Below are 22760 nucleotides of genomic sequence, written 5' to 3'. Positions count from 1 at the left end.
AATGCACACTCCTCCCTTACTAAGATTAGAAATTGCAGTACGATTTTTCTCTTCCCATCCATAATCTGACAGGGAGCAGGTTCTGCCTAATCCAGCCTATGGTGCGGGGCAAGCTACCATGACATTGGCTTGAAATTTTGTTAATTTCACATGTGATTAGAAGCTCTGGCAGAGCTTAGAGACGACAACATAACAAATAACACTTCTCACATTGCCAGCAAAATATCTGTGTTGAATCTGTGCGAGTCTGCTCTCCATCTGCCAAAAAAATGTCAAGATACATTCCTCAAAAATAGTTTTATGGTCTTTACTCAATCTTGACATTCACTTGTTCTAAAGTTTCCAAAAAAACATTACAGCTCCAAAGGGGGATCTATGTTTGAGTAAAGCCACACAACTATTTTGAACAGAAATAGCTACATATAGGCACTGTCCAAAGCACCAAGAAACAGAACTTTGGCAAGACTTTTTTGCAGATTCAGCCAAGAGATAGAGACAAGAAGTAATTATCTCAAAGAAGTTAATGAAAGAAGTGCTCATAGTGCAGCTGAATTCTACTTGACTTTATGATCACTTCATTGTCCTCCTCTGCTGTTCTCTTTTGTTCATTCACCTTCCCACCCCTGCACGAAACTCACGTGGGAATCTAAGCAAGCAGTTAATTCTGACTTTTAAACATAATCAATGCATCATTATAGGATCAACAACCTCCAATCCAAGAGGTAGTAGATTCAGCTGTCATGAAAGATGAACAATCTTAAACCTTTGAGACTGCAGCATAAGTCACCTTTTTTTTTTTCTCCTTACAGTACTAGCCAACTTAAGGTTGGGTTTTGTAAGAGGCTGTTTAAAAAATGTCATCCCCCCGCATTTATGAATGTCATTCTGTTCAGAATGAATTTAATGGAAAATACTTTTTAATTATGATTAGGGACTGACTATGGGAATGCCTATGCCTGTTTATTCAAAAGCAGATGTTCAGCACTGCAGTATTTCATATATTTTGCTGACAACAGTAAGTTATTAACAAAACGGAGTATCTAAAGTTTTTTTGCAGGGTTGCCTAAGTGTTATAATGGGTCAGCGCAGAGATCAGATGTGATACATGTTAACATCCCCAAAAAATGTTTCCTCTACTTGGCCAAACTTCATTTTCACTCACTCAGCTGAATGTAATTAGACCTCAAGCTTGCTGTGATTTCAATCTCTAGAGAAGAGGTTATCTTTCTTCAGAAATACATGGCTGCTCTGAAATGCTGGCAGTCATCTGGAAGGAAAAACTGCGAAGGTTTAGACAAGGAGGTGCTAAGAGAGCATGATATGTACATTAAAATGCAAACATGTATGCCATAGCACCTGCTTTCTGAGTTTCAGTCAACATGCCCAAACAGAAGTAGCAAGAACCCATCAGCCACACAGTACATGAGCTATTTTTAGATAAAGGTTATACAATTTTCCCTCTAGCTCCATGGATCAGAAACATATGCTGCAGCTACAGACCCACTACAACTTAATCCTACCCCAAACAAGGGGATGGTAAGTCTTCAGATCCTAATTTCACTGCTAGTCTACTCAAGGAGCAAAATACTATTTGAGCCTGCTATGGTTCAGACTACATCTGGTCTAGAGCAAGCTGAACTGCACATGGCTTTGTGAAAACAAGTTCATTTGTTTTTTCTGACCTTTGTGATAAGGTTCTTGCTATTGGAGGGGAAGAGCAGAGGAAAGACTAGATCCACGAAACATGCAACTTCTGGATATTGCAGACAAACCAGCTGGAGGAAGCTGCCTTACTCCTCCATCAGGAAGAATCACGGTGAGACTACAGGAAGGATCTGCCCCAAGCCGCTCATGTCAGGCCCTTCAGTCAGCAAATGAGCGACCTTCTCACACTGCTCAACAGAACAATGCAATCCTTTAAAAGATCATCTTAAAGGAGTTGAAAGTTTACTGTGATTTTGCTGGGGAAGTAGCTTATGTTCCCCATTAAAAACCAATGGAAGCAGCTAACCTGTCTGCGGGAGAAGTAGCTGGTCATTACAATAAGGATCTGTATGTCAAAAACAGTACTGACCTCATATCTACCCAAAACCACCCAGACTAAGGTCTTGCTCCAAGACAGGTTTTAGGTAAAAATCTATACAGAAGTAGTCTCTTGGAAAAAATGCACCATTACTGGTTGCAAGCTTGTAAGGGAAGACATGGATGACTCATTTGTGCTTAAAGCTTGCTTGATGCAAGCGACAGGGATCTCAATAAGCAAATAAAGCCTCACACCATTTCGATTGTTTAAAACAGTGGCCAAAGACTCAGGCTATATTCATAAGCCTCTCAGACAAGCCTGGCAGCCACCGTCGGGCAACTGACATCACTGTGTTAAGATGGTCCCAAAGGCTATAGGACTGCAGAGACCATAGCACAAAACAGGGAGATACTCACATCATAGTCGCTAAAAGATACGTTTAAAGAAATCTACTAAGCCATGTAACTTTTTTTTTTTAATCATTACATTTAAAGTTATACCCAACGTGTACTGAACAATTTACATTCGAGAGCAATGTATCTTTGCATTTTAATTACAGGACAGTCTGCCCACTTTACCAGGACCAGAAAAAGAGCCTACTGCCATATGGAGAAGGCTTCAGCTCTCCTTCAATGGGTGGATTTGGCTCTGGTCTAGGCCTAGAATGATAGACATTCTCAGGGATAGGTCGGTCCGTCTTCACTTTTGTGACCTGGAAAGAAAAAGAAAGGAATGATACAACTTCTCACGGCATTTAACAGAAAAGCTAGATTAAGTCAGAATTTAATATAAGTACCACCAAACCACACTAGGGATACATCACTGATCTGATGAGAGCTCCTATCTGCAGAGTACTTTAAATAAACAGAGAGGAGGGGTACTTTATTCATAGCTACGTTGTAGTTCTACAAACATGTGAGCCTCACTCCTGAAGGAAAAGTCTCTGCATTAGGAAAAGCAAAAAGAGTAACTGGAGTTGTGCGAGAAAAGTGCAGGTCTTCCAGGAAAGCAATGCATGCACTCCCAACTCTAGAGAATGCTACAAGAGTCCTGCATTTAGTAAAATCCACAGTTTTCCAGTGTTGAGATCATACATCACCTTCTAGGTGTGGGAAGTTTGAGACCCGGTCTGGAAAAACGCACATAAGGAAAGAAGAACCTGGCTATCCAATCCAAAAGATAGGAAGTTACCTTAGAGAGGTCTCCCAGCTCAGGTCTCACCCAACCCAACTTCTCTAGCACACAGTTATCAAATACTGCCTGCTGCTTTCGGCATCTACGAAGCTCTTGCAAGTTGGTATAGTCAATGCATGTCCAGTATTCAGTAAATGGCTCTGCACAGTGCGTCTTAATCTTCCTGCAAGACAACACAGAAAGAAAACGTTTAGCAACCATTGTAGTTTTCATGTTTTCTCTATTGCTCATTCAAGCCTCAACTTGTGCTAAAATGTTTTTGTAGTTGTTGTTCTCAGGAACACTTAGAATCTTCAGAAGTCAGTCTTTAAAGCACCATTAAACAGAACTTAGTACCAACGTCCCTGCAGTTTGTAGCACTGTAGCTACAAGTCGGGATAGCGACAACTTCACCAGTACGTAGAAGGTATTCTTCCTACACAGATGTACGTGGCTCCCCTGTATTGGGTGTTTGCTTTGCTAGGTAACATAGTGCATGTTACACAGTGCTCTAATACTTCCAAATTAATTGGAAATCTTGAACTTGAGAAGACACACTTAGGACAGAGGTTTTTCATTACTGACTGGCTGCTGCACTGGAGGAGGACAAACTTTGAGCTAATTAACACAGCCCTTTACCAGCAAGGTAAGATACCAACACATACCATGACCTATGTTTTTGTCACAAGACATCGATTTCAAACCTACCTAAGTTTCTATAACAGCATACATACAAAACCGAGGACAAAGTAAAATTTATGCTCGTTTCCAACATCCCATAACACAGCTGCAAGGTGCAGAAGCAGCGAGCCTATAACCCCCGAGGGCCTTCCTCTGCTAACCTGACAAGCCCCTGGAGCCGCTCACCCTGCAGCTAAGCCCACGGAGCTCTGAGTGAAAGGACAAGCCGAGGTTCACCCACGCAAGTAATAAAATAAGAGCACAACCTTTTCTTCGGCGACTGCGCCCCTCCTCAAGGGCACCGGTCATACCTCCAGGAGCCGGGCTGCGGGAGCGAGACCCCCGCAGGCGGCGGCAGGGCGGCTCACCTGAAGAACTCGAGGGCGCACTGGTTGACCTGGCGGCCCTCGCGCAGGCAGCGCCGCGGGTCCTTCTCCTCCCAGCGGCACAGCATGAACTCCTTGTTGGGCCGGTCGCACTGCGAGCCGTAGTGGTGGGCCGCGGCCTTCAGCACGGCCGAGCTGACTCTCACCTGCAGCGGGACAGAGCGGCAATGGGGGCCGGGCGGGGGCCGGGGGCCGCCCCGCGGGGCCGCTCACTCACCTCGGGCACCTCGAGCTCGTCCAGCGAGGGCAGCCCCGGGCCGCCCGCCATGGCGGCGCCGTCTCCTTGAGCTCCCCTCAGCGCCCGCCCGGCACCGCGCACGCGCGGCGGCGGGGCGGGAGGGAGGGGAGCGGGGCAGGGCGCGTGCGCGGGGGGCGGGGCTCGGGGCCGCCCCGGCGGCGGCGGCGTCGCCATGGCGACAGCGGAGGCGCCGCCATGGAGGTGACGGGCGGGCGGTGCTGCGGGGGCACCGTGCGCGGCAGGTGGGGGCGGCGGGGCGGGGACGGGGTGCTGAGGGGGGGCTGCCCTCACTGACAGCCCCGTGTGCCCCGGCAGGATGGAGGGCCGGGGCTCTTACACGCTGCCCACCGGCACCGAGTACCGGGGCGAGCTGAAGGACGGGCTGTTTCACGGCGAGGGCGTGCTGCTCTTCCCCGGCGGCGGCAGATACCAGGCGGTCTGGCACCGCGGGGTGCCCGCCGAGGTACCGGTGGTGGGGACGGGATCCCCGGGGCTGGTGGGCGGGTGCGGAGCGCTGGCGCTGGTTCCCTGTCCCCCAGCTCGTCCGGTGCCCCACCCCCGGTTCATCCCGTGTGTCCCCCGTTTGTTCTGCCCCCCCCCCCGGCTCCTCTCGTGTCCCCCCCCCCCGTTTGTCCTGTCCCCCCTAGCTCCTCCTATGTCCTCCCCGTTTGTTCTGTCCCCCCCCCAGTTTGTTCTGCCCCCCCCCCCCCCCCCCCCCCCCCCCCCAGCCATGACTCCCCGCTTGTGTTCGCAGGGGAAATACACTTTCGCAGATGGGCTCGAGTACGAGGACGAGAAATGGCATTACTGCGACGGCTACGACAGGAGGTTTTACACAGAAATCTGCTCCGGCCTCAAGCCCGCAGGTACCGGTAACCGTATCTGTGGTCCCGAGGAAGGAGCCAAGCTCACGGCTCTGCTCCAGGACCATCCACTGAGCGATGTGCAGCCAGAGCGTGCGGTCACTTTCGGCCTTACCAGCGCCTCGCCAAACCCCGATGAATGGATTCCACTTTCCCCTACATTAACCACATGCCTTCAATATAGACACATTGAACAGAAGCAGTTAACACCCAAGCACCAAACACCAAATAAAGTTTGAACGCACCTACCCCGCATAGCTTTTTAGCAGAAACCACGATGAACGTGTATGTCTAGTCTATATTTCTGCAAAAGACTTTAGAAACATATTTTCCCGTAGTTAAAACGTGAAAAGATTTGCAAGTAACAAGTGAGTGAAACATGTAACATAATACATAACATACTCTTTATAAATAGAATATTTTAGGGATGACATGTAGTAGTTCTGTGAGGCCAGCAAGACTCTCCTGGCCCCGTTCTGTAGTTTGGACTCATATTTGTAATGTTGGCTGAGTGGTCTGAGTCACAGGACTTTGAGGAAATCAAAGTGATGTATTTTTACCCCATAAGTTTTGTGCATAATTCCGCCACTTTCATTTTCTACATCTGCAAAATTGAAAAAATGTTTTATAAAATTTATTGTAAACCAATTATATTGTTTTTATAGCAAATGCCATGGCGATGTAACATTTGTTATTTGTCTAGACAAAAGCATGAGTACAGAAAAAAAGCAAAACAAAGCAAATCCTTTGTTGTTGTTCTTTTTAATTCAGGCATTTCTCAGCTTACAAATCTAGATCCTCCTAGAAAAATCCCAGCAGGATGTTACGACTGTGGTGATGGATTCTATAACCCTGAAACCAGAATTGTCATTGACTACAAACTGAGGTTTCTGAGAAACGCAGGTATGATTAACTTCTGCAAGGTAAATTTCAGTAAGTGTATTTGTCATATCTTCTACGATGTATGATTAAAGCTGAAGTTTTTTAAAAGTCCATGACTGGGTTCTGTTATCACTGAGCTAAAATATTTCTTAGGTTTTAATTTTATCAGCTATTTATGTATCCCCAGAGTTGTACAAATCATATTTTGCAAAATTACAATGAAGTAATACATAAAGTTTATTACCATTGAGTATCTTAATCTCAGGAAAATCTTCAATCCCTTCCATTACAATCTCAAGCAAAGGAACTGTACTAAGATGTACATCATTGACCCTGAAAACTAATAAACTCTGTTGCGATCAGCAAAGAGCTTAAGCATGCACTTATCTTTAAATGTTAGAACAGTCCACTTTATTTAAATGGGTCTTCGGGCTATGTTTAAATACCTTGCTGAATAGGAAACTTTCTTGGCACCTTCTAGAGCTGTGTTTTGAGTAGAATCTGGCAAATATTAGGTCTTGTGGATCAGTCCCCAAATTAACAAACCTTGAGGAAAATTAGTTCTCATCAAGCCAAAAGAGAAACTTTTCAAATTAAATACACACAGAAGATCCCTAAATGGTTGACACAGGGATAATTCAAAAATGTAATATGACCTGAAGCAAATGCTCTGTGTTCTGATTATTTAACCTATCACTTTTTTTAAGTGCAGATTATTATTATTATTATTTTTAGATGAAAATGCTTTTCAAGGTAACCACCCACTTTTTTTTTCTTCCCCAAACGTCCAAATTGGAAGACGTGGTATTTCTAGAAGACAGAACATTTCAGTTTCAGTGTGCCACAGTTTAACCGTTTGGTTGCTTGGAAACTATTTTTCAGCAAATTTACTATTTGTTGAAAAAAAAATATGCTCAGCTCTACTTTCAAGAGCTTTTATAAGCATGCACTGTGATATTGGAGGAGGGAAGTGAAGGGGGGGGCTAAAATGAATTGGAGATACCATCTGCTATAAAATATACCCTATGATACATGGCCTGTTTTATAAACGTTGAATAAAAACTGATCTAGATTATTACAAATGGCATTGATCCAAAATACTGGAATGCAGTGGGCCTACTGATGAGGAAGATAAGCAACATGCTTTCCAAAAACACAGGAACCTACACAGATTAGTACAGGAGGGAACGCCTTGGAATTCAATTTATTGTTTTTTAATCTGTTCTTTGAACTCATTGTCCTTGATGACATTTATCTCAAACTCTACAAATCATATCAATCAATATTCACCGACCAGACCAGCACAGCATGCAGCCTGACACAGTTGTTGGAGGTGTGCTTTGTGTGACCATTCCATTGAGAACCGTGTACACACAGTTAAACTTGTTGATGTGAGCGTGAAGAAGGAATGTGTCATGTAGGCCAGACCCTTCCTCTTAAGAACATGAACACAATTGAAAAACCCGGCACTTGTTCAACATCAGAGGAACTCTTACTGCCCCAGGAGAGATGATTCAGGGCACAAGGCCACTGCAGTTTAAAAAAAAAAAAAATTAAAAACCCCAGCTGTAAGCAGAAGAAACTGAGGAAGAGGCTGGAATGACAGGGAACAGATCCAGAATTACTCCATTATAGGTTGGGCAGGAAGGAGCAGGAAAACCTCCAGGCTTCCAGCCAAATCTTGAAAGCATCAAAAGCAGATGGTAGGAAGCATTCAGGAAGTTCTTACAACAGCTTGACAGGTTTACCAAAATGACACTATCTTCCTCAGGTCTGGAAGCAGGCTTTAAGAATACTCCAGTTCTCACCTTTCACCCTGGCCCTATTATGAAGCAATTGCTGATTGTTTCTTGGCTGTTGGGGAAACAGGGCAAGGAAGCATACTGCCTTGGCACTGGCTTTCCTGCCAAATTGGCAGCATCCAGGTATCATTCCAGAAGAGAAACAAATAGACTCCATTTGAAATTACTGAGTTTGCTTCCACCGCTTCTTTGTCAGGATGAGTGTTTGTAGAGTACCGTAGAGACTCCTGTTAAATTTGGCAAGCTTTGCATTTCACTAGCATGGAGGTCTGATCCTCATTTACTTAAAGCTCTTACTGTTAAAGCAGTGCAAAGGCCCATCATGAAAATATAATCAGGTCCAGGGACCGAAATGACAGCAACAGTTTTGTTATACTTTTTATCTAGCAAAGTTTTCCAAATTCTCATTGCAATCCTGCAGTTATTACTCCATCCCTAAACCTCCGTTTCCTTGGGGATGCTCAAATTTCTCTTGATTCCTCATGTGTTCTTCAATCTTTTCTTTTTTTTTTTCTTGTATCGTGAAGTACGCAAAATTGGACACATAAATAAGAATAGGAATACTCATTTGTAAGAAGATACGTTGTTTATTTTGAATAGGCTCTGGGACAAGCCTCCTGTTTCACTCAGAGTATCGCCCCCTCAAAAAAATTGGACTCCTGGCATCTTTGTAACCGAGTTCGGTCAATAGAAAGATGGGAAGATTTCCCGTTTTTTCAGTGAAAAGTAGGAAATATGTGACGTTATGTTTAATTCAAAGCAGGGAGGTACAAGAAGAGAAATGATTCAGATTTTAGGACCCACAAATATTGGACAGTCCCATAACTTTCAAAGAGAAAATACTGTCAGAAATAGAAATCTTGTTCTACTGAGGAAAGGACGATAGGAGATTGCCTGAGTCACATTTCTTCTGATGAAAAGCAAAGATACGTCTGATAAAAATTGATGTTTCTCCTGCACCTACCCTGATACTGGGTTAAATAGTATAAATCATACTACAAAGAGCAAAAGCATGATAATATTTGTGCTTCTATTTTCATGTTCCATTTTTAGGCTTAATTAGTATGAATATGGTGCATAGGGTAGCTTTCTATACTGCAGTCAATGTTACCTGAAATATGTGCATCTCTTCATATAAGATCGAGAACAGGAAGACCCAGAGTCAGACTTTACACTTTAAACTCAGTAAGGTATCTGAATTAATATACATGTAACTAAGAGCAGGATTAGGCCCAGAAAACCAAGGCAAGTACCTATTAGGAAGAGTGGTTTTGGTGTTGCTGCAGTCCCAAACCAGCCAGCAATCAGTTTAGGATTTCTACAGGCCTGAAAGTCTTATAAAAAGCAGCAGGGAAAGTCATGCTGCTTCAGGAATCATTATAACCTGAAAAGGTCAAGACTAAAGAATATAATTTTATTCTAGTTTTAAGACGACTGGTTTTAGGACAACCGAGGTTCCTTGGTTTTGAGGCTGACCCAACTCCACAGGCAAGTTTGAGAACACATTTTAATTCTAAGTCTTAGTAATCATGGCCTTAGAGTTTCCTCACATCATTACCTTGGGATGAAGGTTCTCATGCTTGGTCTGAAAGAATTTAGAAGCAATTTTTTTGAAAGTCAGCAGAGATCTATTAATCCATTTCAGGTTTATCCAAGTATGTAAATCCATGAGATAAATCTACATTTAGACTTATTTTTTTTTTTGTCTTAAAGCTCAGAAGTGACTTGCACCAAGTGCTTTCTGAGAAAAGTAGACTTTGACTTGTCTGAAAAATGTAGTGCAGAAACAGAGCCATAACCACTCAATAATTACGCAGGGTAATATTTCTGTACCTACCCTCATGTACCCCAAATACATGCAGATGTTTGCGTGCTCTTTCTCATAAACTACTGGAGAATTGGGTGTGGGATGAGGACCTGGCAATTTTTCAGGCCTGGAGTATTTCTGGAGAGAAGACAGCAAGTTTAAGTTAAAGTTGACTGTGGTGCAGGGGATAAAAAAAAAAAAAAAAAAAAAGAAAGGAAGGGAAAAAAAAAGATTGACTGCACTAAGGGATCATGCACTGAGCTTTATTCCCTGTTCTTCTTTGAAATTGCCCATTCTGATGATGGAGGGAGTGGATGAACAGTCTGATTCCAGGCTAGTCCCTAGTCATTGCCTAAGAATGTAAGAGTTGTTTTGGCAGATGCCCTTAGCAGTGGAGAGGAAAGCCTCAGCAATACACATACACAGGGAATATAGTATTTTTGTTCGAATGAATTTAGCTTCCCATAGATTTAAATGTCTACTTATAACACAGGACCATTTAATCTTTTGTACATTTGTTTCTTTTTTATTTGACTTAAGATACTGAATTTAGATGAGGTTTAGTTCCTACATATTGAAACTCTTAAAAGCTCTTCAAATAATTGTTCTTTGGATACTTGTTAAGCTAAAGAAATCAGTTTTGATCGGCAGTAAAAGTTCATGCTATTTTAAGTGCAATGCTATAGCTATTTTCTGTTGTATATTTAATCATTTTGAATTATATGTCATGTAAAAGATTTTAGCTCTGGGGCATTTGCCAGATGGCTGATTCTGCATTTCACACAACAAAAGAAATAATGTTTGTGTAAAGCTCTTAAAAATAGTTGGTAATCAGTATATTCTACAACGAATAGGATCCAGACCTGTTTGAAAAAAAAAAAAAAAAAAAAACAGCTTTTGCAGAAATTAATTTAGAGAATTTGGTCTCTACCTCTGGGCTCTGAACAAAACAAATTGTGTCTATTGTTTGCTGATTTTTTAACATTTGACAAGTTAACTGAATTGTAAATTTCATGTATTTTTATGATAAATGCCATTTATTGCACTCCATTGATCTTTTTCTCTTTACTTTGGCTAGCAAACTTATTTCTGAAAAAAGGGTTTTATAAAATAGAGAGCCAATACTACTCTCCATTTACACCAGTCAAACATGTGAAAGTCAGAAGCCCTTTGCTTTTCTTCCAACAGCTGAAGCTCTTGTCCTTCTCTTGTTCTCCTCTGACTACTGCTGACCCACCTTTCTGGCCTGTTTTATACAAATTCCTCCAAAATACCTTTGCAAGAAGTATTTTGTCTCTCTGCCACTGCACTCAGCTTGTTTTTTTACCCTCAAGGTTCTACGCAAATCCATACAAATTCACCTTTTGGTCTTGTCTCCTCCATCTCCCATATACTTTTTTTCCCTTGCAGTTAGTCCTAGGATAGCTTTTCTGCCCACATTCCTATAAAACCGCACTTTTCTGGTACTTGCTTTCCAGACTCATTACTTCTGTGATAGTCAGAAGCCTTGAAAAATATTACACTAAGAGGAAGGTTAGAAATTTTATCCTAACACTTTCATCTGGATCTCCAAGTGTCTCTTGCCTATTTCCTGCTATTTTTTTTTAGATAGGTAGCTTTTGGCCCGATATGAGAGCTTTGGACCTAAATAATCCACAGTGCTCAACAAATAAATTAGTTGAGGACTCAAATGTTAGGAGGCAGAGAGGCAGAACATTAGCACATATCGTGCTGGAGACAGCTGAATGGGCATGACAAGAGAATGAATGTTGAAGAGAAGATGGCAGAAGGAAATCGAGTCCGCTTAAAAAGAAGATCCCAACTCCTAAGAGAAGTATCTTTTATTATTCTACCCTAAACACCTTTTCTAATGTTGGACTGATTCTCCTACCCTTTGTCTGCTCTTTTCCTTTCTTTTTATATAGAAATGCATTAAGATCAGGCACATTTTGAATGCCATTGCAAAATGCATACTTATGTCCTTCTCAGTATCAAAGTCTATTCAGGTGACAGGCATAGTTGGAGACCCCTCGTTTGTGTAACCAAGAAAATATTTTTATATTAAATTTGGTTTATGTGTTTTAATAAAAAATATCCTCCATTCAGTAAAATAGATTATTAAACAACATGATTTATATTTAACACTATAACCAGCAACAGTAATATTAATATATGCATCATGATACAAGTCATTACAGGCATTTCAGTAGCTATAGCTTTTGCAAATATGTTGTTCCTTGTGGTTTCCTGGTCTTAAAATACTTATCGTTTTGAAAACTGTGAAACTTTCAGCTCCGAATAGTGGTATGCCAAGAAAAACAACTTTGTTTGTGTGCTAGCCATCCCATTGTGAATCCATTAGACAGGTTATACACAATTCTTATAGGCACTTATAGTCAGCTATACAGTTCATGCGCAAACAAGTTTTACAAGACATGGAAAGTTCATTTTTGGGCCATTTTGGAATTACAGTAATTAAATGTAAATGGAAGGGTGAGAATTTGTGGGTGGAAGCAAAGGTTAATTGAAAACATGTTTTCCATTTTCTTGCCAGCCTTGATGTTGGTGAGGTCAGGCACAGTAAGGAAAGTGGTGCTAGGGACCCAGAGGGGCAGTGGAAATGAAAGGGGTGTGCCAGGCAGGCAGAATCCATGGCTGAGATGCTATCACATATGATTGTAATTGTGCAGTGGAAGAACATGATAAACTGCACTGCGGGTGATGGGAGGAGTCAGGCATGTGAAAGAATTAACTGATATTGTTGTTTACAATGTTCTGTGTGTGCCTGGCCCTCTACAAACAGAGAGGAAACTCAGCTCTAGTTCAAGGATTGTCTACTGTAAACACCCGCTCTGACAAACCGTGTTCATGGAAAGCTGCTCTGACACACGGCCGTGCCTGCACAGCTACAGGGGTGTGCTGGAGTTGTGAGCCTCCGATTGTCCCGATGGAGGGATGTATCAGGGCACAGCTACTTCCCTCCTGGCTCACACGGCTTTGAATAGCAGCAAGAGAGAACAAAGGGACGATGCACACTCACGCCTGGTCCCAGCTCACCATTGGGCAGAGGAAGGAGCCAAGGATCTGAATTTTTGGAGTGCAGCAGGGGTAGCACATCGAGCCTCCGCTGTAGATAAAGCCTTTAAGACACCAGAACCACATGCAGCTGCAAAGTGCAGTATGAAGGCCTAACGCAGTCAGACCAGAGCGTGTGGAAGGCTCTTCAGGTGAACAGTATAGCTTTTTCCCTGGGTGAGCCCCTAAGCGTTCTAGTTTCAATGCAGTGCATCCTCCTGTGCACCTCTGGGTGGCTTCCTGAGAAAGCACTAGGTAGAGGGCAAATCCTGAAGCCTGCAGACAACAGTGCTCTTTGCTGGCAGTCTGCACTCTGCATCACGGCAGACACCTAAGCACGAAGAGTCCCAAGAAATCTCTCACAGCTGAGGTTTCCAGAAGCAATACAGAAATGCGATAGCTAGGAGAAAACCATTCTAAACTTTGCAATATGCATTTAATATAGAAAGACTAAATGCACCTAAATTACAGTGTATTTTCAAGCCATCCTTTGGAAGCACCCTGAAGCAAGCCCACCCTGAATTTTCAGCTGTTTCTAATCCCCCTTGAGAGAGAAAATGGAGTGTGTAGTTGGGGAAGTCTCTTCTGCCACTATTAGCTGAACATTGGAAATTAAGCAAGTGGTTTCATTTTGCAGAAACATTGAGCTTAAATCCACTGTTTTGAGGGGGATGCAGTTTGAGCTCACCTTGGAACACACCTAACAGCATTTCTGACAGACACTGCTTGAATTTTGCTGCTATTTGCAGCTTCCCCTAAAGCCGCTCAGAACAAAGAAGAAACTTGCAAAGTAGTAGTTAAGAAGAACTAATACAAAAGTGGCTACTTACGGAAACACAGTAGGACCAACAGGCTTAATTGGGTCTAAGTTGCCTAAAAATTCTCTGTCCCAGCTGACCTGCTGACCACATAGGCAGCATCTAACAGCAGATCACTAGGATTTCCACCCCAAGGCAATCATCCACTGGGGAAAGATGGTGTTCTGGGGATGGGTTGTGCAGGTGGCTAGCAGGGTTGGCCCCATATGCTTTGGGCCTGCTTAATGAAAACAGCTTGAATTAATCATATAAATTAAAGAGGAGCTGTCTCAGTTTGGGCTGGCTGAGGATGTGGCTCACAATATTCAAAATATATTTTGTGGGTTGTAGAAAACTGATTTTTTTTTTTTTGGTTGAGGCATAAGGAAATAATTCACAAGAATCAATCAATACTTACATATATTCTAGCAGCTCATCCGTTAAGATCTAACTCAATATCTCTCTCTTTGAAGATTTCAGTTGTATGTCATGATAATGATCATTATATTTCACTAACTTTTGAGTAAATAACTTGTTACTGTTTACTAACTGAACAGGGAGACACTAGACTGCAATAAAATTTTTAGCCAAACCTGTTTTCTTTACCTTCAAACGTAAAGATTAGTCCTGTTTCAGCAAAGTCTGCTCCATGACTGTATATTCTACTGAGGAAAATCTTAAAAAAATGGATAAACTTGTAAAGATAAAAATGCTGACACAAAATTCAGCGCACAACGTGAAGAACCCCATACTACCTAATTGTGCACAGGGTGATAATTTACCACTGATTAAAGAGTTTGTATTTTTTTCAAATCTTTTTTAAAGGGAAAATTACTTCTGAAGGTGAAGATGTGCTTAGACAATCATATTAACATATTCAAACAATCGCAATTTGCAAAATAGTAATTACAACTCACTATCTGGTAGCATTAATCAAACTTCAAGGTTTAATTCCATTTTAAATATTGATGAAATGTGATTCTCCAATCTAACCCTGGTGTTGCAGGGTTATGGAAGCAGCCAGTGACAGAAAAAGAGGAACGTGTAGTTAACAAGCAGCTGCCACAAAGAAGGATCGGCATCTGTGATTTAAATTGTTAGCTGCACAGTCAGGTAGAGTGTAAAAAGGGTAGTCAAGAGGCTGTTAAGTCCATTGCTGCCAATTACTAACAATCAGGGAGGAGCTTTAAGACTTGTTCAGTACAATAAACCCAGTTTGTCTTGTTTCAGGGGTTACTACTGAAGAGGTTGCAGCTGCACTGATTCAAATAGCCCTAAAACTACAGTAATTATCAACCAGTCTTCTTTAGTGTAGCAAAAGTATGTTTTACCATAGCTTAACTCTTTACATTCTAATATTTCTCTGCCTCTTCTCACATAGCTAGCCCTGGAGCCATTCTGATGTCTGGTTTTGTGGTTCTTCTAGCTATGCTGGATCAAAGCTTTCATTTCCCCTTACCTAGCCCAAGGAGCAGTTGTGCAGTGGGCTTGGGTTGGATGGCAGCTCTGGGATTTGCTTCAGATTATTTTTTTCAATATTAAGTCATTACATCTATTATTCATTTTCACATATAAAGTTGAAATTCATATAGCTCATTCAGTTTTTGCAGCTGATTAAACTATATGCGAGTTAAGCAGTGTTTATGAACATGAATTTAATTTGCCTGGGCTCAGATTGCTGCATGAACCGAGATGTTTTGAGACTGGTTTGTGGAGGCTAAAAGCCCTACCACAATCTGCCTTGTGTGCTTTCCTAGGAGATCACGAGAGTATAGAGTGCAGAAGGAAACAACCTAGGCAAAGCAAGGATGTGGTGGAAATCCGTGATACAAAGCCAAGTGTAGCATCTGCCTTTCTTAGTGCCTATAGCCCTGATGCTGATGTAACTACAACACATTTCTCACTAGGAAGGTGAACTGATTAGTACTTGGTGAGACAATTATATCATTACCCAAATATGAGCTAGATAGTGCTGACGTGTAGCATGTGTAGAGTTTGTTTATTCCTTCACTGTGATGGAAATAGGCAAAGTTTCATTTCCTTGCAATTATTACAAGCTCAGATTAAACTATTTTTCTTAGTCAGGGAGATCCCAGCTAAAACCGCAGAGATACCCGGACTGGACAACGTCTGTCATAGCCTAGGCTCACGTGATCACATCATTACAGAGCCGGAACACCTAGTGCATAGAACAAAAGCCAGCACATTGATTATGGCTTTGATGTTGTTTTTAAAAAAGCTTAAGGACCACATTTGCATTCCTGCTGCAGCCCTCAATGGAATCTCTGCCTGCGTAAGGATTGTGTGGTCTTTAAGCAAGATTCTCTGCTTATCTTTTTAATTTTCTTTTTAGCTTATTTTCCAGCATTTATTTTCTCCTAGTTTATGCCTGAAAAAGAAATGTGCCATAAATGGGGTGTATTGTTACAGAGCTATTGATTCAAAGTAAATAACACAGAGGGTGAAAGAGGTATCACATCAGTGACACAGAGAAAGACCAGTACTTAGGTACTCTGTCAAAATGGTAACTGTTTTACAGTCACTAAGGCAAGCCTACAGCCTGGGCTGTTGGAACAACTGCAGTCCAAGGGTGTTCCCTACCCCATGCACGGTCACTGGGGCATGGTCAGCCGGCACAAGCAGCCACGTTGACTAGAGACCAGTGGCTGCAGGCAAAGACCAGACAGGGGAAGTGGCTCCTAGGAAAAACCTCCTGAGATTCACAGACCTTTCTGACTACCGTTTGTCAAGGGTGTCAGACAAGTGCTGCCATTTAGACAAGGGATGAATGCTTTGGCACAGACCTCACTCTAGCCTGCTTTTACCAGGATGCCAATAGAGCTCCTCGTGAGCAGCACCTTATGAGAAGGGAAGACCTGCACTCAGCTCGCTTGAACAGAAAGGAGAAATAGGGAAGGGCAGCATTAAGAAAAAAAAAGAAAAAGAAAAAAAAAAGAAAATAAAAAAGGAACGACAACAAAAAAAGAGAGACAAAGCTGACTTGATTCAAAACCCACTGGAGTAAATAAGACTTAGCCACATGCTTACTCTTGTACATCAAAACTAGTTTGTCACATACCCTTCTGTGACCATTCACTTCTGAGATGAGCACAGTTGCATTCCCAGGACCTTCCTACCTTTACATTTAAAATGCTACCATGTCACTTTAACTGAAAGGTACAACTCCCCAGTCAAAAGGTTTCCAGGAAAATTTGACTCCTTACAAGCAGCATTCTTCCTCCTTGATCTGTTTTGACCTAACTGAGCAGGGCTCTCAGCTGTGCAAGGTGGGATCATGAGCTATGCCAAGTGGTGTTCACAGCACCACGATTACAGCTCCCTCTGCTCCATCTTTCTTGTAACCATCTGGGCTTTCAGGTAATAAAGGCTGCTACAAAACCTTACAATTTAGGAGGAAGCAAGTGAGAAGCACATGTCACAAGCAGATAATGTGAATTTCTTAAGAGAGTGGTAAACACAAGAAGCAGCTCTAATATATTTCATTTATACAAAAATAAATACAGGTATTGTTTTAAGCAATACCTTGATTTTACCCAAGGCTTTTTGAAGTTTGTTTTTTCCTGGTCTACTAGACAGATCACTTTTCCCCTAAGCATGTGAAAAAAGAAAAGTCTGCAGAACAGTTTTTGAAGACAAGACTGTTTAAGTCCCTGGAATAAAGAAGCCACAACTTATATTTGCCATGTTATTTTTTTTGTAATCATACACAAAATTTCTATTCAAACTTTGCTGGACAGTTGTTTTTTCCTACATTGTCTTTGTTGTTTTTTTTTTTCTTTTCATGCTATTATTCTCTGAGAATATGACAGACATGAATACTAACAAGGGACACAGAAGATGATCTATAACACGTCCATCAGTACTATATCAGCTTATTTATACCGATCATAACGTACATTTCAAAAACATCACCGAAAGAAAAACTGAAAGAGAAGAACTTAGGCTTTGACTGTAGATTTTTCATTACCTTCGCTTTTCATAACCTGACAAGCAATGCAGACATAGTATTCAAAAACGTGTAACTTCACTTCTGATACTTTCAACATATTTCCTGCAAATGGTCATAAAAAGTCCAAAAAAAGCATAAATTTCAGTTCTGCCCAAGTTAATCCTATCAAACAGCTGAGTACTCAGAATCATTGCCATGTATCCAGTGTCTCCTGCCTTGACACATTCCAACACAACAGCACAAAATCTTTTCAAGAAACAAAAATGTGTTCTGAGAGATGCCAATGGCTAAGAACGGATATTTTTTTCCTCAAAGGAAAAAATGTTTGTGCTGAACCCTGGTAATGCAAAAAGCAGGTGTGAAATGGTGATATTTGGCCTTCTCTTTCTCTCCCTTTTAGATGATGATGAGCATGAGTGGATCATTCGGACCTGCCGGAAAGCTGAGGATGAAAAAACTGGGCATAAACCTAAACCAAGAAAATGGGTTTTGCTAGACAATAATAATCCAAAGCAGGTAATCTGATTCACAATAAGTCTAATTTGTCCTCGCAGATTTATATCACCCCTTCCCTCTGCAGGAATATAATCTTTTCGTCATCTTTGTCAGCATAAACAAAAATGGAAATAATCATTTAATCAGTCCTGCTGAGAAAAAGCCATGGAAAAAGAGCAGACTGTACTCACAGTAATATTCCTGAGAGGTGTGTAGTGTAGTATATATACACGTTATTAAGCTTGAAAACAATTTGTTAAAAAGAGTGCCTCAGATTCAGTGTTGAAGTCATTCAAATCCATCTTAATCAACATTATTTTCCCAGATTTTAGTTAGCTGTCCTGGTGAATTCCTTTCCTCTCTTTTTGCTCAGTACTTTGATATTGATTGATCATTGTAATAATGTACACCAGAGGTATTCTTTAATGACTGGTTTGCTAACTAGGAAATTATATCCATTTACTACGAACGTTTGTTGAACTCTCCTGAAGCCAGAGTTTAACAAAATAATAAAAGAGGAAAACTGGGTGGGTTGCTGCTTGATTAGTAAGCCAGAAAGTATTTAAAAATAAAATAAAATGGAATTACATCATTTTCTGGATGTAAGTGCCAGCACTTCTACTTGCATTAACTTTATTTATTACACAAATAAGACATTTACAAAGCACAACATTAAAAGTATGTAACAAAACAGACATTGGTTTTACAAAAAAGTGCTTACAATTTAGTTTTAATTTTTAAAATAAATATTAGTCTTGACTGTCCACTCATTTAGAGAATTTTTTAACCATTGTAGCCAAGACATGCATAATTGCAACATGCTACAACAAAATGATTGGCTGATGAAATAAAACCGATGTGTCTATAGTTGGCATCCTACAGATATATCACTGATAGTAGTGCAGGATTGATTCCCACTCCCCCATCCCAACTAGTAAGTTGTGTAAGCACCTTTAGCTAGGGCATTGGGGTTAACCAGCGTGAGCCAAAAGAAAAAAAAAAAAAAGGCAATAAAATTGTAAACCATTCCACTTTCAGACCCTCGCCATATTTAGTTACCTTATTAAATTCGAGTGAAAAGCCTTTCACTGCCTATCTTCACTGGATTTTGTCTGCAAAAGTTTTTGTAAATAGCAACTGGAAAAAGTTTAATACATGGAGTCTGCATTGCTGCACCAGGACTTATTTGGCAATTACTGAATAAACGAAGAAAATGAGAATGAGTTTTACTTTTTTTCTTTCTTTCTTTCTTTCTTTTTTTTTAATCTACAGACAGGAGATGAATGCAAATGACCTGAGATAAGGTTTGGTTCAGTGGCAATAGTCAGTGTGAAATATATTGTGAAACAACGTATTGAATAAATTAGAGAATTTCTTACATTCTTGGTAGAGTTGAGTATTTTCCATACACGTAATTAGCTCTAAAACTGCACAAGCTGAATTGCTTCCAGTTTTTGCGAACAATTTGGGCTTAATATGAACAGAGCCTGATTTCTGAATTAGCAAAGCTGCTCCTGGCTACTTACGGGGGGAGCTGCCCTCGGGCAGGGTCTGTGCGGTGCAGGCCGCTGTGAGCACAGCGCGGCTGGGGAGAGACCTCCGCGTTACCCTGCGCTTTGCACGTGGTCCCGTCCGTGGTATCAGCTACAAAGACTTTGACATACAGTACATTTCACAAGTGGTTCTCTTGGTCAGTGACTAAGCTGATATTTAGCAGATACATAGTTAATAGCCTCCCTTTCGCTGCACCGCTGAGACAGAAGATAAATGCAACAGACCGTTTTCTCCCTCAACAAAACAGTTGTGGAAATCTCAAGTACTGGGGGATGTCAGGTCAAGTTACAGCCTGAGGTCTCTCCTTCAGCCTTAAATTGGACAGCTACCCATTAGTTTATAGCACTAAGTCCACAACTAAACAATCATTCCAATGCGCGAGCACAAATGGAGAAGAAAGTGGGGCCCTGGTGACCCCGCCGACCACCCCCAGCATCTGAAGGCCATTTCACGCGGACACAGCATGCCACGTACACCCCGCAGCCACCCATGCCAGGAAGCAGCACTCACAGCCAACAAAAGGTCTGCCAGTCCTTTCGCTCATCGCTACAGACAGGGAGAAAAGCGGCAGGAACGGGAGCAGCTTGTGACTGTTCCTGCCCCACGGAGACGTTTTGGAGTGGTAGTTCCTGCCAGGCCACACGGGTGGGAGTCCCTTGTCATGGGTCACACACACTGGAAGCGGTTATTGGCATGTCAGGAGGTGACGATAATGCTTTGCGGACCTAATTTCCTCCCTCCTTCCAAATGTTGTTTTAAGTTGGGGGTAGAGCTGCTAGCTGCAATTAGACAGAATACTGGCCTAACTGTCTGAATACTACCATCACCCTCCCTGCTTTATATACGTACACACACACAGAGGTATGTACGTATTTGTTCCAACATGTATCAGCGTGTGCTTGTATTCGGTTATTCCTCAAATCGAGAGATCTCGGTGGCCACCTCAGCAGATATCCGTGTCTCCTCACACAAGTCCCTGAGCAGCCCGCGGTCACCGTGCGGGGCCGCCAGCGCCCAGCGGGCCTGGCCCGGTGCCACCCGCCCGGCTCAGCCGCCACGGGCTGCTGGAGATGGATCTCCCCAGGAGAAAAACACGTGTATCTACGGCTTGAACCGAAAACAAGTTATGCAACTGATGGATTCCTGTCGTCTGTCCCGCAGGCACCGCTCAGTCACGTCACGCACTAACTGTGGCTCATGGTAGGCTTTCACATTCTTGGAAATGCCGTGCAGACACCGAGCAGCAAGACAGACCCCGCGTGCTCACGTGGAGAGAGGTTTTGTTATCGGCCTGCTCTTGGCTTGGTGCAAGCTGAGAAGGGCTGGCAAATGCTAGCTGTTTACTTTCGTTATTACTGTCAATGAAGTATCATTTCAGAGGCTTTTTCCTGATTTGGGGCCAGAGGGCCGAGTACTTCCTTTGTTGTTGCAGTGAGACTGCCTCTGAGGGTGAGCCCCGCATCGCCTGCTCCTCTGCAAGCAGCCGGCTGGGGCTGCGCCTCCATCCCAGTCGTGGCAGAAGCAACAGTCATGCTCCGGGAAGGGGGAACAACGCAAGGGCAGAGGTAATCGGACGCTGCCAGACAAAGGAATACGCCGTCACCTTGCTGCCGCTCGGCCGGGGACCGCTCCTGCCGGCCTTACCGCCGGTTGCACTTCCCTGACTGCTCCCGGGTTCCTCCCCTGCTGCCCTCAGTGAGCACTGGGCACGGTGCTGGGTCCCTCTCCTGGGGTCCGTACCAGGGCAAAACTTTTCTACGCATTTACAATCAGCTTCCTTTCAGGATTCCCCAGTCCCAGTGTATGGAGTGTCTAAGTTTTGTGTAGGTACACCCATTTGTGATCCAACATGACTCCACGGAAATAAACTAGCTTGTTAACAAAAAATGAGACTAATAATAAAAACAATAATAAAAGATTTGGCAGATGGCTGTGAGAGGAGAGAGATATTCAGTGCTCTGAGAACAAGTCAGCAATCAAAACCTTCAGAGTGCTAAACCTGGCTCTGCCACCAACCCCCACCGCTCCTTTCGATTCAGGACATCTCCATTTCCCCTCCTACAAAATGAGGGGGGAAAACGCTAAGGTTTACTTACCTTACAGAGTGATCAAAGGACATGTGATTCTAAAGCACTTTGAGGAGGAAGGAAAACTGCCTATTTCCAGCTGGCATCATGTTTTCCACTTAGTGGAGCCACAGCTACCTGTGGCTTTGGCTCAGGAGTCCTGTGTGTATATTGAGTTGCTGAGCCAAAGAGCCCATTTCGGATTTCACACATGCAAGTGTAAATAAGGAGGGACGTCCGGGAACCAACACTGCTTCACTGGTGCAAAAAGAGAATCAGGCCAAACCACGTAAATTCCTCCTTTCTTTATATTCATAGGTGATCATCGAACCCCCTGTGACTCAGCGTGAACTGATCTGTTCATATTCCTGTGACTGGGGAGCAGGATTCGTAAGCACAGCAGAGTCACTAATTTTGGCTGTGTCTGGCATTGCCTTGGAGAGACTCACTGTCATTCTACAAGTCCACAAGAAACAAGTGAAAAATGTAACTCTGCACTCGACACACACATACACAGAGTGTTGCTGGAGAAATAATAGTGGATGTTAGATGCTGGTCAATGGGAACAACTGAGAGTGCTGGATCTGAGTTTCTCCTGCATGACTGAGAACAGTTGCCTCGGGCTGGACGCTGTTTCAGCGACTGAGGGGCAGTGGTGCTGGTAGCGCCGTGGGCAGATGAGGAAGAGCTCGCGCAGTCAGTACTGAAAGAGGATGACCTATTGGGAGAAACGTGAACCAAGCGTTAGCTTCTTCCAGAGACAAACGGCCCTCACCACGGAAATGGGCTCTCGGGGAACAGCCAGGCAGCACACGTGCCCAGCCGAAAGGGAAGGCAGCGACTTGCCCATGGGACAAACTCTTTCTGGAGCCACTCTTGCCCCCGAGCCCCACAGACCAGAGCCCACAGGGAAGGCAGCATGCAGCTGAGGCATCACAAGTAGGAGGT

General features: G+C 42.8%; 3 protein-coding genes across 9 annotated transcripts in view; 1 reads left to right on the top strand and 2 right to left on the bottom strand.

The window, feature by feature from the left end:
• Positions 1–2485: 2485 nt before the first annotated feature.
• NDUFA8 (NADH:ubiquinone oxidoreductase subunit A8) lies at positions 2486–4690 on the bottom strand. The gene is made up of 4 exons (XM_048056792.2): positions 4481–4690; positions 4246–4409; positions 3215–3380; positions 2486–2735 (listed from the first exon to the last, which is right to left on the bottom strand). Exons 1-4 carry the CDS (start codon positions 4673–4675, stop codon positions 2598–2600), a joined length of 663 nt encoding a protein of 220 aa, XP_047912749.2. The 5' UTR covers positions 4676–4690; the 3' UTR covers positions 2486–2597.
• On the top strand, positions 4565–19566 carry MORN5 (MORN repeat containing 5). 3 transcript variants are annotated; one of them, XM_066980642.1, is made up of 6 exons: positions 4565–4702; positions 4817–4964; positions 5256–5367; positions 6136–6297; positions 18098–18213; positions 19465–19566. In XM_066980642.1, exons 1-6 carry the CDS (start codon positions 4674–4676, stop codon positions 19483–19485), a joined length of 588 nt encoding a protein of 195 aa, XP_066836743.1. In that variant the 5' UTR covers positions 4565–4673; the 3' UTR covers positions 19486–19566. The 3 variants fall into 3 exon arrangements, with proteins under 3 accessions (XP_066836743.1, XP_066836744.1, XP_066836742.1); XM_066980643.1 differs by having other exon boundaries at positions 4641–4743; positions 6136–6267; XM_066980641.1 differs by having other exon boundaries at positions 4641–4743.
• Positions 9739–22760, bottom strand: part of LHX6 (LIM homeobox 6) — a 26307-nt gene continuing 13285 nt past the window's right edge. For 4 of the 5 annotated variants that reach the window (XM_066980637.1, XM_066980639.1, XM_066980640.1 and 1 more), the window contains one exon: positions 9739–22530. In XM_066980637.1, the coding sequence (XP_066836738.1) occupies positions 22510–22530 (21 nt within the window). In that variant the 3' untranslated portion in view covers positions 9739–22509. The remainder of the gene's footprint in view (positions 22531–22760) is intronic. The other variant, XR_010826047.1, reaches the window with a different exon arrangement.

This window comes from Anser cygnoides, chromosome 20 (assembly GCF_040182565.1).
Source record: "Anser cygnoides isolate HZ-2024a breed goose chromosome 20, Taihu_goose_T2T_genome, whole genome shotgun sequence".
NCBI classification, from domain to species: Eukaryota; Metazoa; Chordata; class Aves; order Anseriformes; family Anatidae; genus Anser; species Anser cygnoides.
The sequence above is the reverse complement of the archived record's forward strand: the minus strand, read 5'-3'. Positions and strand labels throughout refer to the sequence as shown.

Coding starts and splice junctions, on each gene's coding strand:
- NDUFA8 (XM_048056792.2), bottom strand. CDS start 4,675: ATGGCGACGCCGCCGCCGCCGGGGCGGCCCCGAGCCCCGCCCCCCGCG. Junction 3,381..4,245: donor TGCGCCCTCGAGTTCTTCAG/GTGAGCCGCCCT, acceptor GTTGTCTTGCAG/GAAGATTAAGACGCACTGTG. Junction 2,736..3,214: donor AGCTGGGAGACCTCTCTAAG/GTAACTTCCTAT, acceptor TTTTCTTTCCAG/GTCACAAAAGTGAAGACGGA.
- MORN5 (XM_066980641.1), top strand. CDS start 4,697: ATGGAGGTGACGGGCGGGCGGTGCTGCGGGGGCACCGTGCGCGGCAG. Junction 4,744..4,816: donor GGGGGCACCGTGCGCGGCAG/GTGGGGGCGGCG, acceptor GTGCCCCGGCAG/GATGGAGGGCCGGGGCTCTT. Junction 5,368..6,135: donor CTCCGGCCTCAAGCCCGCAG/GTACCGGTAACC, acceptor TTTTTAATTCAG/GCATTTCTCAGCTTACAAAT.